This window comes from Rhinichthys klamathensis, unplaced genomic scaffold (genome assembly GCF_029890125.1).
Source record: "Rhinichthys klamathensis goyatoka isolate OS25496 unplaced genomic scaffold, OSU_Roscu_1.1 h1tg000174l_1, whole genome shotgun sequence".
NCBI lineage: Eukaryota > Metazoa > Chordata > Actinopteri > Cypriniformes > Leuciscidae > Rhinichthys > Rhinichthys klamathensis.
In genome coordinates this window covers 73814-93264 of record NW_026606704.1, presented here as the reverse complement: position 1 = coordinate 93264, position 19451 = coordinate 73814, and the positions used below count along the sequence as shown (strand labels likewise).

The window sequence follows — 19451 nt, the reverse complement described above, 5'->3', positions numbered from 1 at the left end:
AAAATAAAAAATTCTGTCTGGAGCCGCAAAAGATTAAAAGCTTTATATAAGCCTTATAATGAAGGCAACACATGCTGTAAGTGTTATATTAGCCCTCTAGTATCAAAATGATAAGTAGGCTACAAATTAGAGCTTAGATCGGGCCCAAAAAATCAAGCCCGGCCCGACACATTTAACGTAATTATGAGCCCGAGCCCGATTTTAACCCGACCATTTTTTAATGCGTGGGTCGTTATAACTGACGTTCTCAACTTTCTTTCTCCCGCGCCCGCAACATTTATGTTTTGTCCCGCTCCCGCCCGCAAATAGACTTTTTTCTGTACCTCCAAATACTTTCAAGTTAGCCTACGTGTTGCCACCATACATCCTCCTGATAAATTATTTGTTATTAAAGCATTAAAACACAACAAACCACTGTTAATTTAACATAAAAGCAAGCAGTTTACTATGCGTGCATGGTTTGGGATGACTTTGGGACGCCAATTGCGCTCTCTTAATAATTCCTAAAAAGCTGACAGTTCATCGCGATCTCACACATCTCTGTTATTATCAATGAAGCTGACTGCACAATGAATCTTTCATAATATCCCCACGTTGTTCGTTATAATTGGAGAATTTGCCAGCATACAGAATTCAGCACTGAACAAAAAAGTCAGTTTTGAGCGTGAGGGGAGTTTATCTTAAATGCTTCTGATTGGCCATTGCGTTCAAGAAATCAACACATATGTCTGTGATTGGCTATATCGCTCAACGCTGCAAACATGTTATGAATAGAAATTCTGGCCTGTAAATCGTTTCTATTTTGTTTTAGTAGAGTGAGTGCATTACCGCAAGCACCCGCGCTCGCACTCGGCCATCAAATCTAGTCCCGCGCCGCACTAGAGTGCGTTGGGAGTGCTCAGCTGTCTTTCTCTTTTTCCCCTTAGGATCCATGGCCCATGACACACCCGCCGGTTTGTTTGTCAGCCACCGGTCTGGCATCACGCCGATCTGACAGACACGTGTGTCACAGTCTATGACGTAAATTCTTCGTTGACAGAAATGTTGAAATTAAATATTTATTATGCACATTTTTACAACGTTGAAAAACTTTAAGAATGTTTGTCCTGTTTTTCATCCTACAGAAATTATATTAAAACAAAAAATATTTTTTCCATTTTCAAATTTTTGAAAAAGCTCCAGGGAGCCACTAGGGCGGCGCTTAAGAGCCGCATGCGGCTCTAGAGCCACGGGTTGCCGACCTATGTGCTAGACCAAGCATCCTTCCTTATTTTCACTGTAGGATGATGATGAAGAGACCACTTCTGCTGTGACAGAAACAGAAAATGTGGGGAGGCCCATAGAGGTATGATGCATAGAATGCATTCCCCCTTTTTTACACAAGAGAATAAATAAATTGTCATTGTCATTTTACAGAATATGGCAGGAGATGTTAATACAGATGAGGGTCCATCTACCTCCACACAGAATCTTAGCAGTGTAAGAAATGTTCTGCAGTTCTCCTTCCTCATTTAAATATTTGGTCTGTGTTTGTATTACAGACTTTTTCAGTCTTTCTAGTTGCCTGCCAAAAAGCTGTATAAGGTCCACCTTTAAAAGCAAATCAGAAAAAGTGACATGGAGATGGACCTTATACAGCTTCAAATGGAGGAGAAAAGGCTTAACCTAAAAAAGGCCAGACTTGAAATTGAATTGCTGGAGCACTAGCTTAAGGTGGGAAACAGTATGTAAACATTAGTCTGTCATTTGTTGTTTAATGAAATCTAAAGCAATAAATACAAATGTCTTTTGTTACAGGAAATAAAGAAACAATGAACAACACTTGACTGTTAACTGGTTTTAATTAAAGTGATTTTGGCAAATCATGTCTTGTACCACCCTGCCATCTCTTTGGTCTACTGGGTTCACTGGGGGTTCCTCTTGGCCACATATTACCTAGTTAGTGGGGACCAGTGATGAGGGTGATTTAATGGTTTAAACACCCAAACATTTCGCATCCAAAAAATCTATTGTCACCTGCACATTGATGCTATGCATTGACTTCCTATTTACATAGTCTCCTTCATTGATGGAAGGAGCTTTAATGTGAATGTGGGTTCCATCAATGCACCCAATCACATTTGGGAACCCTGAAATTGAAAGTTATATAATTAGAAACATTTAAAATTATTGTGACTGTATAAAGTAGGGTTAGATTAAGTAGTGCTATATGTAACTAAAATGGTCAGGGGACGCCATGCTCTGTCACCTCTCTGAAACAAACTAACCCTGGAACATAACCTGCTCCGGAGCAGGTTAAGTTCAGAGAGTGAGTTGCTATGACTACTAACATACCCTGAAAGTTACCTCCGTTTTTGGAACCAAAAGTTGAGGTTATCCGCTTACTTACTCTTAAACATACCCGGGTATGTCACATAACCTGCTTTCTGGAATACACCCCAGAGGAAATCAAGGACAAGAAGGCCGGATCATGACAATAACGACGTTCCATCACTCAGATGTGTTTTTCATGTTGTGATGTGCTCATCTGCAATATTTATGCAATATTTTCCTTTCAGATGTAAATAGACATTTTAAATAAGCGTGTTTAAGATGTATGGTTAGGTAAATCCACTTTAGAGACGTAACGTTACGTGTGCTTACTGGAGCTCCCCTGTTAGCTAGCTATACATAATAAAACATGTTTTTACAGCAAAATCACAACTATACTATACTGTCTAACTCCTTTACACCTTAAACAGTTAAAACGTTTACTCTATGGTAGTTTAACACATACGATTTAAACACAAGGGACCGTGTTTACTCACATTTGAAAACCCCCGCGTCGCTGATCTCCGTGATGTTTGATAATGACGTATGCTCTCGCGTGGCCTCCTGGGATAGAAGAGTACCCATCGCATAGCACTCAAAAATCTGGGCGGAAGAAGTAAGCCATCCGGGAACTTCTCGCCTACTCTTTTATGAATACTGATGTTTCGAACGTACTGCTTCTTTCACGTACTGTTTTCGCCTACTATATAGTAGGAAAGTAGGCATATTCGAACGCACTTTAGGTATACATACGTCCGAATCTCGCGATAATTAGTACGTCACCCAGGTAATTCTCGCCTACTCTTTTATGATTCGTACATACTTTTCGCTCACCTACTCTTTTTCCCATACTATATAGTAGGGAAGTATGCGGTTTGGAACGCAGCCCGTGTCTTTTCCCACTTTGCCTTGTATCCTATATAGATGTCTTCCTGTGCCACTCTACAGGTCCAGAGGAGAATCAAGGATAATCAATTAAGGTAAAAGGGGTGGAGCCAACTTAACTCAAAGCTGTACAAATTGGCAAAGCCAAGTGCTGGTGTTTGTGTCAAAATTTGTTAGAATGGGGTTCCTGAAAGTTGTCTTAGTGGTGGTTGTGATCAGTGCATTTGATCTGCCTAATGTCTTGGGAAGTTTGAGGTACAGTCCTAGTCCAAGAAGCATGGGGCCAAAATCAGATCCAACTTCCAGAAGTCCTGCCCTTTCTCCTCTAGGGCTCTGGAACCCTTTGCAAGTGGCTTCTCAGTTTCAGAGTCCTTTGGGTCCTGACTCCAAAAGCCTTGCACAGGAGCCTTTTGGCCTTCAGGAGAAGCAGCTGTTGCAGGGTCCAGTGAAGCCTTTGGATTGGAGGTATCCCATCGTTCCAGAGGTGCAGAGCGAGTTGGCGGTGGACTTCCAGTTGAGGCAACCCGTGACTCCCAGTAGCGTAGCGGTTCAATGTGGCGAGAACCGGGTTCTCGTAGAGGTCCAGCAGGACTTTTTCAGCAATGGTCAGTTGATCCAGCCAACTGGTCTGTCTTTAGGTGGATGTCCTGTTGTTGGTCAGGATCCTGGGTCAAGAGTGCTCATCTTGGAGTATGAATTACAGGACTGCAACAGCGTGCTGATGGTAAGAACAGCTACATCTTAATGGGTTATTTGTTGTGGCAGAGGACCTTTTCAAGGAAAGTCAATTCACTTGATTTTACAATGCCAGGGCAGCTAAGACCAATTTTTATCTATTTGAATGGGTAAGTCCTGAATTTTCAAGCTAATTGCCTTTAAATAACCCTTCAAACCAACATCTGATGTAAACTATCCCATAAATGGTATGAAATGAGCTTAAGAAACAAGAACACTAAATCTTGGGCCTTCATAGTGTTAAAGCTAGTTTTTACCCTGGAACAGCAAAATGTTCAATCCTTAGTGCATGTCTCCAAAACATTGACTATCTCTGGCAACACCTGAACCTCTGAGGGCAGCTGTGGTGATGAGAAGAATTTACTAATTGGTGATTTGCTCTTTAGGAATTCCACCATATTGCACCGTGCACCTTCTCTTGGTCTTGGTGTATGTAAAGTCTTTGGCATGACCCTCTTGGTAACCACAATCTTTTTACAGATGAATGAGGATGAGCTTGTCTACACCTTCTCTCTTACCTACACCCCTGAGGCGCTTGCAGGTACTCCGATTACCCGGGCCGATGGGGCAATTGTTGGTGTTAAATGCCATTATCAAAGGTACGGTATCTCTGTGACTTTCTGCACTTTCTCGTGCAACTGGGATACCATTTAATGGGTACTTTCATGAACTGCAGGATCCAAAATGTAAGCAGTGATGCCTTGAGGCCAACATGGGTCCCTTATGCCTCAACAGAGGCTGGTGAAGAAGTCTTGCTTTTCTCCCTGAAGATCATGATGGGTTGGTACAGGTTTTCTTTCAATAAAATAAACCTTAACCCTTGCTATTGTGGCTGTGCCTAAAATGTTTTTTTGTGTAGATGATTGGTCCTATCAGAGGCCTTCATACTCCTATTTCCTGGGTGGTGTTATTAACATCGAGGCATCTGTGAAGCAGTACAATCATGTGCCTCTGCGTGTGTTTGTGGACAGCTGTGTGGCCACTCAAGTACCTGATGTGAACTCTCTTCCGAGATATTCCTTCATTGAGAACCACGGGTAAGATCATGGACCTTGATGCGGTAAGACCGTTAAAGTTGCCTTTTGTAACCACATTGTTAGTCATGGGTAAGGTCTAGTTGCTTGATGCTCTACAGTTGACTTTCATGAGTTGCTCTTTGTGATGGTTTTGTCGTCAGGTGCTTTGTGGATGCCAAAACTACAGCTTCCAGCTCCCGCTTCATGCCTCGGTCCCAGGTTGACAAGATCCAGTTCCAGCTGGAAGCGTTTATGTTCCAGGAGGGCAACAGTCCTTCTGTATGTACTATGAATATCATGAGTTAACTTCTCTTCTCCTCCCATCTGCTTTGGTTTTGTGACTTGTCTGTCATCCCTTCCAGATCTACATAACATGTATTCTGAAGGCAACTATTGCTTCTGCACCTGGTGCTGCTCAGCGCAAATCCTGTTCCTTTGCCAATGGGTACGTGAGGTTTTTTTTGGGGGGGAGGGGGGAGACTTTTCTCATGGTGAAGGTTCTACATCTTTGTTTTGTTGCAGGTGGTTTGCTGCTGATGGAAACGACCAAGTTTGTGGTTGCTGTGACTCAACATGTGGTCCTGATGGTGTATTTGCTGCTTCTCCCTTTGGAGGTTGGTAGCGTTTGCTCTTTCTAAGGTTGCTTTTGATTCAAGTGCTCTAACTTGGCTTTTTTCTTCTCTTTAGGCATTCAGTGGGAAGGCAAGGCCTCACTTGGTCCTGTAATGGTTCAAGGGCAAAAGAGAGGTTCTCAATAAAACTGACAAATCAATCCTTGGTCGTACCTGACTTGTCATTTTGCTGCATGTCTGGTTTAACTACTTTTGGCTTTGAAAGTTTCTCATTCTGCCAATGTGGTAAAACTGATTGACGTCCTGTACTTTTCAAGTCCCATATAGCACGCAACCAATGGGTTGCCGAAGTTATTAACTTCTCTTTTCTCCATAGGGAATGATAATGAACCTTTTAAAGGGGTCATATAATGCCATTTTTGTACAAGCTAATATGATTCTTTAGGGTCTAAATTAGGGATGGGAATCGAGAACCGGTTCTTCAGAACTGGTTCCCAGTGAACGAATTCCTTTGAACCGTTAACATGCCTGCTTAACGATTCCACTTATCGGTTCCGCTCGTTGCAAATGTGTCACACACGCGTCATACATATTTTGGTTCAGAACGCAGCAAACATGGCATCGAGGCAGAAGCGCTCGTTTGGATATATATCACACGATAATGAGGTGCCGTCTAGGGCTTAAATCAAACTTCATTCACGCACACATAATATGAAACACTTGCATACGTATACTAAGTAGTCAAACATGTATGTATACTGCTGAATGCTCAAACAAATACATATGAAATGCACAACGACACACCTAAAGTCGCTCGCGCATACACGCAAACTCTACACACACGAGATACGCGAAACTCTCCAGGTCCAGGCACATACTCGTCTGAGACGCGCACACACACACAAACTCTCCACGCACATACTCATATGAGACTCGCGCGCGCGCACACAAACTGTCCACGCACATACTTATATGAGACGTGCGTGCACACACAAACTCAAATGAGACGCGTGCACACAAACTCTCCACGCACATACCGGTACTTATATGAAAAACGCGCGCACACACAAACTCTCCACGCACATACTCATGAGACGCGAGCACACACACACACTCAAACTCGCGCACATACTCAATGAGAGTATGACGGCGCCTCATAACAATATGGTCACTTGCTGCAACACCTGTAAAATTTCCATTTCGTCAAAGGGGGGGACCTCCAATATGCAGAAACATTTGGCCACACAGCATGAACAGACATTAGTCCCATGAAACCTAAACTGGAATGTCACTGTTTCTGTCACTGCGACTTCACGAACAGGTGAACAAGCGCACGTACGCACACATCACTTTTGAAGTAAAATTGAGGATGCAGTGCATGTAATGCATCGATATTTAATTGAACTGAATCGATGACATAATCGTAATCGAACCGAACCGTGAGACCAGTGTAGGTTCACACCCCTAATACTCTGTGCTGTGTCAGCGAGTTAATAATTAACAAACAAATAAGTTATAAGTTCAATAAGTTAATACAAACAAACAAATTTGTACTTATTCCCTCACCCAATGAGAATCGATAAGAGAATCGATAAGGAATCGAATCGATAAGCAATATCGATAATGGAATCGGAATCGTTAAATTCTTATCAATTCCCATCCCTAGTCTAAATTAAGTTTGTAATATACTTTAATTAAAAATTCTAATTAGTTTTGTAAGAACACTAATTTTACCTGGTCAAAAACAGCTGTTTTCAGCACGCCGTTTCAGTGCATATGCTTTTAAATAATGAGCTCTGCTGACTCCGCCCCTCTGTTCTGTGCGTACACCGTTTGTAACACAATAACCATAACGCCTTGTTCATAATAAACGTGGGATAATGAATTATATTGAGAACGTCGTACATAGAAAACATGCCTTAATGTACCCTGAGTGTAAACCTTAGGCTCATCGTGAAGCGTGCAAAGATTAATATAAAGGTTAATAAAACGTTACTCACTTCAGTTCTTCTGGAGGTTCAGCAGGAACACGAATAGTTGGTACTGATCCTTTATCCAGGAGCTGCTTCATAGCAAAACCAGCTTTATACTGATCCTCGTTTATAAAGCAGTCTGGTGAGAAATGATTCGCGCAAACATGAAAGCATTGACGTTGCTCGTGGGGAATATTCCCTTCGTAAACAACTCAGCCACTGTGTCTTCTGCGGTTCGGATTTAGGAACATTAAAATGACTGCCGTGTTCCTTATTGCACCCAAGAACAGAACACCACAATCGCTTAGATGCCATTCTGCTCATAGACAGTCCGCGTGGAATATGATTGACAAATCGTTCACGAGCGAGGACGGGTCTGTTGAAACGCTGCTGTCAATCAACAATCGTGGGAGGGGCATCCGACCGTGTGACGTCACACGGTCGAATGGCTTGATTTGAGACGGGAAAACTTAAGAATAAACATATATTTTTATCATTTTATGATGGTTGTGTACAGGCACTGCCAACACACATTTCAGTATAATCAACTTGTAAAAGTGCATGTATCATTATATGACCCCTTTAAAGACCGCTAGTGAAAGCTCAAGGTTATGGTATTGAAGCAATTAGTTTGTTACAATTTGTTTAACAGAAGAATTCCACTGAGGCATTTATATAGTGCTTTCAGTTGTATACTGTACACCCAAAGCGCTTCACAATCATATCAGGGGATATCTCCTCAACCACCACCAGTGTGCAGCATCCACTTGGATGATGCGACAGCAGCCACAGTACAATGGTACCAGTGCGCTCACCACACACCAGCTATAGGTGGAGGAGTTATGGAGCCAATTCAATGCATGGGGATTATTAGGAGGCCGTGAATGGCAAGGGCTAATGGAGGGGATTTGTCCAGGACACTGGGGTTACACCCCTACTCTTTACCAGAAGTGACATGGGATTTTTAATGACCACAGAGAATCAGAACCTCGTTTTAACGTCTTATCTGAAATTAAATGCTCTTAAATTGGCAAACAAATCTTTCCAAAAGAACTCTGCCGGGGACACCTTGTCCCATTAAGCACTGTGGGTGTTGTAAAGTAGTCAGTCTTTTAATATTTCTCTTGTCTCTGCATATTTTGATACTTGGTTGCTTATTCAACTCGTTGACTTGTACAGACTAATTTGCTGCTGGTTCATTTGAAGATTTCCTATGGGGCTTTTCAATGTGACAATTTTGTTCTACACACCTATAGCGCAAATTGATGCAGCATGTTCATTTTAGAAAATTGTATATTTTTAATTAGAGAACCCATTTGGTGTGTATGTTGTAGAACAGAACGTCAAAGTATCATAGGAAAATCCAGAAGGAACCAGCAGTGACTTGGTCTTGGTCCTGCAACACTCTATAGACTGAACATGTAATATGCATGCGCATAATGTACTTTTGCACAAATTCACGTTTTTGTTGTGTACACGGTATACACGGTAATGATATACTTTTCAAAAACTTGCACTTCAAAATTCATTTTTCAAAAGTTAGCTTTTTTTAGGCCTCCAAAACACTGTTGTCATGTAAATGAACCATGCATAAGTTTTTATTTGAAAATTGTGTAATGTAAATACCCCCTCAATGTGTCAGATAAGAGACAAAGTGCCTGTGCACAAATCCACACTTGATGTCTTGGCCACTTGACCACACGTCTGTTTGACAGGAAGTGCGTGCGGAAGACAGCCCCATGTCTTAAAAATACCAAAGCTCAGTGCCCTTAATGTCCACTAAACCCACACCATCTCGAATACCGCTTTGGAGGTAATCAAGGCTAAGTGTATCCCATCATGCATCGTGTTTGGAAACTTGCATGCCCCGAAATCACAAGATGGGTAACACCATAGCTGCCAACTCTCACGCATTGGCCGTGAGACACCCGCATTTGATTGGTTTCACACGCTCACACGCCACACTCCCGATTTCTCACGCTGAAGTGTCAACCCGGGCGGTCAAATGCCTGGAAGATGAGTTTATCTATATATCTACCTGTTGAGCCACTCTTGATCGACTAGTTATACCGCAAATTCGTTAAAAATCTCCCGTTATCTAGAGCGAGCGTGCATGCGAGACAGAGATTGTGCTCCAAACCGCGTAGAGCGAGCGAGAGACCTTGCGCGAGCGAGACCGCCCCCCCCCGTCAACAAATCTCACTCGTCTCTACCCCATCCCCCCCCCCCCCCCCCCCCCCGAGCCCCCCCCCCCCCGTCAACAAATCTCACGCCAAGCAAAACTCAAAAGTTGGCAGGTATGGTAACACTTTATTTTGATGGTCCCTTTTGAACATTGTTGACTGTAGGTGTGTCCCAATTCAAAGCTGCAGCCTTCGGAGGCTGCATTCAAAGGCCGATTGCGTCATCAGGGCGCGACAAAGGCTACCCTGATTCAAAAGCCACTTCAAATGTGCCCTTCGTTACACACTCTTTCAGTTCCATTTTATTTTTGCTGGATGTGTGGTAGAGCAAATAAAGTTTATCCATGAGGATTTTGAAATGATCAGTTGCTCCAATTTCTTTGAAAGTGTCACTCACAGCAAGCTCAAGTCTATGAGCTGTACAATGCCAACCAGTGACACCAGGGAACAGGGCTTGCATTCAAGCTACTTCCCCACTTTAACATCCAAACATCAAGTTGTAATGACAATCAGTTGTTTCCCCTCTGTGGTGAAAAATCCAGCTTTTAATGTCTCTGTGGGGTTTTTAAATATGCTTTAAGACAAACCATGTGCAAATTCATAACTCAACACCATTGAGTATTTTCTCCTTAAAACTGCAGTGAACCAAAGACAGTCTCAAACACGGTTTGAAATCGCAAGTGTTTGACATCACAAACTACCATGTAACCAATCAGGCCAATGTGTGATCATCAACGAGTGGATCTCTGAGCTCCTGTGAATGGAGGCAGGGCTCATTTGCACATTCATAGAATCACGTATACTAAATGAGGCAAGGGTGTCAAGTTACATTTAAGTGGAAGCTGCACACTGGTGGTGGTTGAGGAGATATCCCCTGATATGATTGTGAAGCGCTTTGGTGTACAGTAGTACAAATGAAAGCGCTGTATAAATGACTCAGTGGTAATGATTTTCACCAGGAATTCTTCTGTCAAACAAATTGTAACAAACTAATTACTTCAAAAGCAGAACCTTGAGCTTTCACTAGCGGTCTTATAGGTTCATCATTTAAAACTCCCTATGGAGAAAGTAAAGTTAATAACCTCGGGAACCCTATGTTTGCATACTATATGGCAGTGGTTCTTAACCTTTTTTTGTCTGAGACCCCCTTTTTCCCAAGAAAATACTTTAGGGCCCCCCCTTCACATTTAATGATATTATTACTCTTGTAAGCTTGCAGCAAGGAAGACAAAATATGTTGTTTTCAAACAAACAGTATGTTTACTATAACCAGATATGTTTATGCACATAGCCTATAATATTGAAAATACAATGACAAAAACATCAGTAGGCCCTTTGTAAATTAAAAACGTAAGCCTAGGAGAAGCCTATATTTTGGCCCTATTTGAAATCCAAAAACAACAATATTCACAGTGGTGTGTAGGTAAAAAGAAAGAATATAGGCTATTACTAAATTACTGCTTTCTCAATACTTGCAAGTTCTTTGTGAGGCTTTATTTTTTACGCTTTTGGCGCTATAGCAAGCGATAATAAACTTGCATTTATTAACAGAATGCGTCTTTCGGAAGAACATTATAGCCGGAACTACCTCTGTGTACGTCTATGACAAGTCACGCAGGCACTGGGCTACTCCGCAGCAATCCGAACCAGTGTAAAATAGTCCCATGTAAATACTTATTATAGGTGTACCATAGTGGTTCAGGATCAGACAAAAACACGGATTGAAAATGGATTCATGATGAACTCGCTCAAATGGAACAGAAAAAAAAAAGTTAAGGACTTTTAATGCTCATTGCTCAAAACATTTCAAAATATGACGCGACCCCCCACAGAGCTCGCTGAGGCCCCCTTGTGGGCAGTAACCCCCCGTTGGGAACAGATGCTATATGGGACTTGAAGTACAGGACGACTATCGGTTTCACCACATTGGCAGAATGAGGCAATTTTTGAAAGCCAAAAGCAGTTCAATCAGACATGCAGCAAATTGACAAGTCAGGTACAACCAAGGATTGATTTGTCAGTTTTATTGAGTACTTTTATTGAGTACTTTATAGCCAAATCTCGTTGAGTATGAATCGATCCGGACATCATCCGCCATGTTGACGTTATCATGTGACCTACGACGCGTTATCACAAGCACAACAACTGAAAAGATAAACGACACGTTTAATTAATCTATCTGTAAATATCTTGATATCGATGAAACTTGCTCATTTTGTGGTATTGTTGAAGAAACAGCTGCCAATTTATTTTGTGAATCCATTTAGGGTTGATTTAAGTTGTTATATTTTAAACCCTACTAATGTGACCCACAGTTTTATCCTTATAACGATATTTTTTTTTTAAGAAACCCCAAAATCGTCATCTCTTGAATATGTTGTTAATTTCTTTATTTTATACCCAAAAAGTTTCTCCTTTAAGTTTTCCTCTTTTCTTGATGAATTTACCTCTCGTTTCATCCCTCAGACTTATAACAACAAAACAATTTTTAATGTATTATGAAGAACTATTGAAAGATATTTAGCCTTGTTATTGTTCTTTTTTCCTGTGTATAAATATCATATTATCATGTACACAAACCAATGATCTTTATGTTTTGTCATTATGATTGTTCATTGTTAGATACAACTATATGGTATCTTTCCATGATCTTTATGTAATAAGTTTATAAGTTTAAATGATATGAGCGACAGGTGCACTAACACTTCATAACATCAGTAACTCGACAGCACAACCTAGAACAGTTTTCCTCGGTGTTTGTAATGTCTGCACAAGGAGACGGGCCGCTGCTCGAAGATCTCTCCTGTGGAGAAAACTGTTGACTTTACTCGAAAAATGTAAGTATCACTCCTTAAAAATTAATATTACCTCAGAATGAATTGCATTGTTAGCCCACCCCAAAACTTAAACAAAATAATATTAAATGCTGACCAATACTTAATTATATTACTTTTTTATATACTAAAAATGATATAATTTAATAAAACAAGCAAAATGTAATTTGTCATATGAGTTATGCATGAATACACGTGAACATCTCAATTGTCAGTCAAGCAATGAATTAATGCGTACATCAAATAATTATATTTTATATACTGACAACAATAAGAAACATGAATAAATGACTAAAAGAACAAATAAAAGTAACCATCACACAATAAACCATATGCAATAATTGTTGCATGTACAATTCAACAACACATGAAACAAATTTTTATTCAAACTACAAGCATGTATTTACAGGCGCTGAGCCCCACATACTGCCATCTCAACACAGCGGTTCCCATTCTGCGGCTTTACTCTGAAGAATTCACCAGAGCTGACCGTGCCTTCGTGCCGGAGCTTGTTCTGCGCTGCGCTTCACAATCAAAGAGAGATGGAGGGACTCATAAGGGCAGATGGAGAGATGGAGGGACTCATAAGGGCAGATGGAGAGATGGAGGGACTCATAAGGGCAGATGGAGAGATGGAGGGACTCATAAGGGCAGATGGAGAGATGGAGCGTCTCATCCATGGCACCGTTTCCAGGATTCAGCTCTGGGCTCCTCATCCTCAGTGCTCACACCAGTCTGAATAAAAACATGTTTAGTTACTTTATAGATTTGTTTATTTACCTTATTTACAGCACATTTGTCTAATGTCAACAGTGTTGACAACAGTGAATTAACGTTATCCTATAATAATGCCATATACATCACTCAGATGTCTTTTTCATGTTGTGATGTGCTCATCTGCAATATGTCAATACTTACAATATTTTCCTTTCAGATGTAAATAGACATTTTTAATAAGCGTGTTTAAGATGTATATGGTTATGTAAATCCACTTTAGAGACGTTACGTGTGCTTAGAGCTCCCCTGTTAGCTAGCTATACAAAACATGTTTTCACAGCAAAATCACAACTATACTGTACTGTCTAGTCTCAGCCTCAGACGTCACGCCCACGGAACGTTGGCTAAACGTCTGATGCATATGGTACACTTAACTGGAAACACTTCAGGAATGTCGAAGTCGTCATCTGATTGGTTGAATTTTATCGGATTTCCGGGGGGCGCGAGTGTCGCGTTTGATTTCGGTCCGCCGGGAAACAAAGTGCAGACGTGTGATTGCGGAAGAAAAACTGTTGTGTTTACATGAGTGACAATGAGCATTTATCAAGATCAGCTAAACGTAGGATTCTTAAAAGTACGCGAGGTTCACGGCATAGACTCTTGAAGTTTTCTTCTCCTTCTTTGATTTTCTATGCTGACTGACTTGTTGCACGCCGGTCTGTTGTTGTGGGGACATGCTGAACGAAACGAACTGTAATTGGTTGTTTTACATGTCGATCAAATGGCCTTATGGGCGGGCCTTGGCCAAAGAAAGCAGCCGTCAGTCTGAAGGTCTGGCTACGCGAGACTATTATGGGAGGGTCTTTGTCTTCCCAGGTGTGAAACACATCAATATTTATGATGATTGACGCCTCCTCGTAGAGAGCTTTCTTACACAAAATATGTCTTACAAATTTTAAATCAATATATTATTTTATGTGAATGAGTGGGCAGAATGATTTTCACATCGTTTTGAAACAAAAACTCTAGACTACGTGATACAATTTTCAAAAGTCTTGTGAACAAATAGTCAGTATGGGTTTTATGGCCTTATTTCCGTGACAATTCTTTTAGTTTTTTTCACAAACCACGCATAAACGTAATTTTCTCAAAACTACAAACTTTTACATACATTAATGATCAGAATTAGCACCCTTAGTAAATATGATCAAAAATGGCTGTAAAAAATAAATTTTTGATCTTTCATTCAAAAAATGTGCAAAAATCTAACCTTTCATTGAAGTACAGGAATTGAAAGTGGGGGGTAAATCTTATTATGAAATAAATGCTTTTCTCCAAAACACGCTGGCCATAATTATTGGCTCCCTGTTATTAAATACTTTTTGCAATCTCCTTTTGCCAAGATAACAGCTCTGAGTTTTCTTCTATAATGACTGATGAGTTTGGAGAACAACTGATAAGAGATCAGAGACCATTCCTCCATACAGAATCTCTCCAGATCCTTCAGATTCACAAGTTCATGTTCAGTTCACCCCACTCATTTTCTATAGGGTTACGTTTAGGGGCCTGGGACGGTCATGGCAGAAGCTTCATTTGTGCTCGGTTACCCATTTTTGTGTTGATAAAGATGGATGTTTTTCAGACCGCTGTCCTGATGGAAGATCCAACCACGGCCCATTATAGGATTTCTAGCAGACGCAGTCAGGATTTCCATAATACCATATATCTGAACAAGATGTCCAGGACCTCCAGGACAAAAATAGGCCCACAACATATAAGGTCCATCAATATTTAACTGTATGCATGGGGTACTTTTTATCCCTGTTTGCACCAAACACATATGGTGGGTTTGCTGCCAAAAAGCCCTTTTTTGAGCATAGAATCAGGTCCCTTTTGAAGTTCCAGTCATGTCTGACAACTGAATTGCTGGAGTTTATTTCTGGAGGAGCGAGGAGGATTTTTCTTGAAACCCTCCCAAACAACATGTGGTGATGTAGGGGTTGTTTGAAATAGTTCTTTAGGCTTTCTGACCCCCAAGACTCAAGTAATCTCTGCAATTCTCCATCTGTGATCCTTGGAGAGTCTTTAGCCACTCAAATTTTCCTCCTCACTGTGCATTAAGACAATATAGACACACTTCCTCTTCCTGGCAGATTCGTAACATCTTTAGTTGATTGGAACTTCTTAATTATTGCCCTGATGGTCAAAATAGGGATTTTCAATTCTTTAACAATTTTCTTACAGCCACTCTCTATTTTGTGATGCTCAACAATCTTTTGATGCACATCAGAACTATATTCTTTGGTTTTACTTATTGTGATGGATGATTAAGTGAATTTGGCCTTTGTGTTTCCTCATATTTAAACTCCTGTGAAACAGGAAGACATAGCTAGACAATTTCGTGTTCCTAGTCACCCTGGTGGGCTAAAAAAAGGTACATATTAATGGGAATATACTTTAGAGATATTTTACTCATAAAACATTCTAGGGGTGCCAATAATTGTGGCGAACGTGTTTTGGAGAAAAATATTTATTTCATAATGTCATTTGAAATAAATATTGGTGCGTCCCCAAAATGCATACACTCTACAGGTCCAGAGGAGAATCAAGGATGATCAATTAAGGTAAAAGGGGTGGAGCCACCTTAACTCAAAGTTGTACAAATTGGCAAAGCCAAGTGCTGGTGTTTGTGTCACAATTTGTTAGAATGGGGTTTCTGAAAGTTGTCTTAGTGGTGGTTGTGCTCTTTGCATTTGATCTGCCTGATGTCTTGGGAAGTTTGAGGTATAGTCATAGTCCAAGAAGCATGGGGCCAAAATCAGATCCAGCTTCCAGAAGTCCTGCCCTTTCTCCTCTAGGGCTCTGGAACCCTTTGCAAGTGGCTTCTCAGTTTCAGAGTCCTTTGGGTCCTGACTCCAAAAGCCTTGCACAGGAGCCTTTTGGCCTTCAGGAGAAGCAGCTGTTGCAGGGTCCAGTGAAGCCTTTGGATTGGAGGTATCCCATCGTTCCAGAGGTGCAGAGCGAGTTGGCGGTGGACTTCCAGTTGAGGCAACCCGTGACTCCCAGCAGCGTTGCGGTTCAATGTGGCGAGAACCGGGTTCTCGTAGAAGTCCAGCAGGACTTTTTCAGCAATGGTCAGTTGATCCAGCCAACTGGTCTGTCTTTAGGTGGATGTCCTGTTGTTGGTCAGGATCCTGGGGCAAGAGTGCTCATCTTGGAGTATGAATTACAGGACTGCAACAGCGTGCTGATGGTAAGAACAGATGCATCTTAATGGGTTATTTTGTGGCAGAGGACCTTTTCAAGGAAAGTCAGTTTACTTGGTTTTACAATGCCAGGGCAGCTAAGACCAATTTTTATCTATTTGAATGGGTAAATCCTGAATTTTCAAGCTACTTGCCTTCAAATAACCCTTCAAACCAACATCTGATGTGAACTATCCCATAAATGGTATGTAAGGAGCTTAAGAAACAAGAACACTAAATCTTGGGCCTTAATAGTGTTAAAGCTAGTTTTTACCCTGGAACCGCAAAATGTTCAATCCTTAGTGCATGTCTCCAAAACATTGACTATCTCTGGCAACACCTGAGCCTCTCAGGGCAGCTGTGGTGATGAGAAGAATTTACTAATTGGTGTTTTTTTTTTTTTTTTTTTTTTTTTGGTAACACTTTATTTCGATAGTCCACTTTAGACATTATACTAACTATAAGTAACTTAGCAGCTACATGTAAACTAACTGTCATTAGAGTATTAGTAGACTGTCTGCTTAATATCTGCTAACACTTTATTTTGTTGGTACCCCAACAGACACTCTACTAACTATAAGTAACTTAGCAACTACAAGTCAACTTGTTCTTCTAACCCGAACCCTAACACCTAACCATAACCTACCAGTCTACTACAGTCTACTAATACTCTGACAGTTAGTTGACATGTTGTTGAAAAGTTACTTATAGTTAGTAGAATGTCTAAAGTGACTATCGAAATAAAGTGTAACCGTTTTTTTTTTTTTTTTTTTTTTTTTTTTTTTTTTTTTTTTTTTTTTTTTTGAATTCAACCATATTGCACAGTGCACGTTCTCCCATTCATAGCAATATGAGTGCACGGTTTTGGTGTATGTAAAGTCTTTAGGATAACCATCTTGGTAACCACAATCTTTTTACAGATGAATGAGGATGAGCTTGTCTACACCTTCTCTCTTACCTACACCCCTGAGGCGCTTGCAGGTACTCCGATTACCCGGGCCGATGGTGCAATTGTTGGTGTTCAATGCCATTATCAAAGGTACGGTATCTCTGTGACTTTCTGCACTTTCTCGTGCAACTGGGATACCATTTAATGGGTACTTACATGAACCGCAGGATCCAAAATGTAAGCAGTGATGCCTTGAGGCCAACATGGGTCCCGTATGCCTCAACAGAGGCTGGTGGAGAAGTCTTGCTGTTCTCCCTGAAGATCATGATGGGTTGGTACAGGTTTTCTTTCAATAAAATAAACCTTTACCCTTGCTATTGTGGCTGTGCCTAAAATGTTTTTTGTGTAGATGATTGGTCCTATCAGAGGCCTTCATACTCCTATTTCCTGGGTGGTGTTATTAACATCGAGGCATCTGTGAAGCAGTACAATCATGTGCCTCTGCGTGTGTTTGTGGACAGCTGTGTGGCCACTCAAGCACCTGATGTGAACTCTCTTCCGAGATATTCCTTCATTGAGAATCACGGGTAAGATCATGGACCTTGATTTGGTAGGACTGTTTAAGTTGCTTTTTGTAACCACATTGTCACAGTCATGGGTAAGGTGTAGTTGCTTGATGCTCTACAGTTGACATTCATGAGTTGCTCTTTGTGATGGTTTTGTCGTCAGGTGCTTTGTGGATGCCAAAACTACAGCTTCCAGCTCCCGCTTCATGCCTCGGTCCCAGGTTGACAAGATCCAGTTTCAGCTGGAAGCGTTTATGTTCCAGGAGAGCAACAGTCCTTCTGTATGTACTATGAATATCATGAGTTAACTTCTCTTCTCCTCCCATCTTCTTTGGTTTTGTGACTTGTCTGTCATCTCTTGCAGATCTACATAACATGTATTCTGAAGGCAACTATTGCTTCTGCACCCAGTGACGCCCAGCGCAAATCCTGTTCCTTTGCCAATGGGTACGTTAGTTGTGTGGAGTTTTTTTTTTTTGGGGGGGGGGGGGGGGGGGGGGGGGGGAATGGAGGATTAAGTTGACTTTTTCTATGTGGAAGGTTCCATGTCTCTGTGTTGCAGGTGGTTTGCTGCTGAAGGAAACGACCAAGTTTGTGGTTGCTGTGACTCAACATGTGGTCCTGATGGTGTATTTGCTGCTTCACCCTATGGAGGTTGGTAGCATTTGCTCTTTCTAAGGTTGATTTTCAAGTGCTCTAAATTGGCTTTTTTCTTCTCTTTAGGCATTCAGTGGGAAGGCAAGGCCTCACTTGGTCCTGTAATGGTTCAAGGGCAAAAGAGAGGTTCTCAATAAAACTGACAAATCAATCCTTGGTTGTACCTGACTTGTCATTTTGCTGCATGTCTGATTGAACTTTCAGAATGAGGCAATTTTTGAAAGCCAAAAGCAATGTGGCGAAACCGATAGTCGTCCTGTACTTCAAGTCCCATATAGCATCTGTTCCCAACGGGGGGGTTACGGCCCACAAGGGGGCCTCAGCGAGCTCTGTTGGGGGGGGTCGCGTCATATTTTGAAATGTTTTGAGCAATGAGCATTAAAAGTCCTTAACTTTTTTTGTTCAATTTATGAGCCAGTTCATCATGAATCCATTTTCAATCTGTGTTTTTGTCTGATCCTGAACCACTATGGTACACCTATAATAAGTATTTACATGGGACTATTTTACACTGGTTCGGATCGCTGTGGAGTAGCCCAGTACCTGCGTGACTTGTCATAGACGTACACAGAGGTAGTTCCGGCTATAATGTGCTTCCGAAAGACGCATTGTTAATAAATGCAAGTTTATTATCGCTTGCTATAGCGCCAAAAGCGTAAAAAATAAAGCCTCACAAAGAACTTGCAAGTATTGAGAAAGCAGTCATTTAGTAATAGCCTATATTCTTTCTTTTTACCTACACACCACTGTGAATATTGTTGTTTTTGGATTTCAAATAGGGCCAAAATATAGGCTTCTCCTAGGCTTACGTTTATAATTTACAAAGGGCCTAATGATGTTTTTGTCATTCTATTTTCAATATTATAGGC

At 41.1% G+C, this 19451-nt stretch overlaps 2 protein-coding genes across 2 annotated transcripts; both read left to right on the top strand.

Annotated features, from left to right (window-relative positions):
- The first annotated feature begins 3358 nt into the window (after positions 1-3358).
- Positions 3359-4971, top strand: LOC130092339 (zona pellucida sperm-binding protein 3-like). The gene is made up of 4 exons (XM_056260179.1): positions 3359-3919; positions 4411-4529; positions 4607-4710; positions 4790-4971. Exons 1-4 carry the CDS (start codon positions 3374-3376, stop codon positions 4969-4971), a joined length of 951 nt encoding a protein of 316 aa, XP_056116154.1. The 5' UTR covers positions 3359-3373.
- Positions 4972-15929: 10958 nt separating this feature from the next.
- Positions 15930-18373, top strand: LOC130092337 (zona pellucida sperm-binding protein 3-like; the record flags this gene model as incomplete). Its single annotated transcript, XM_056260178.1, has 6 exons — positions 15930-16478; positions 17391-17509; positions 17587-17690; positions 17769-17946; positions 18089-18206; positions 18290-18373. Coding segments are annotated over exons 1-6 (1149 nt in total), but the record flags the coding sequence as incomplete, so codon positions are not given.
- Positions 18374-19451: the final 1078 nt, after the last annotated feature.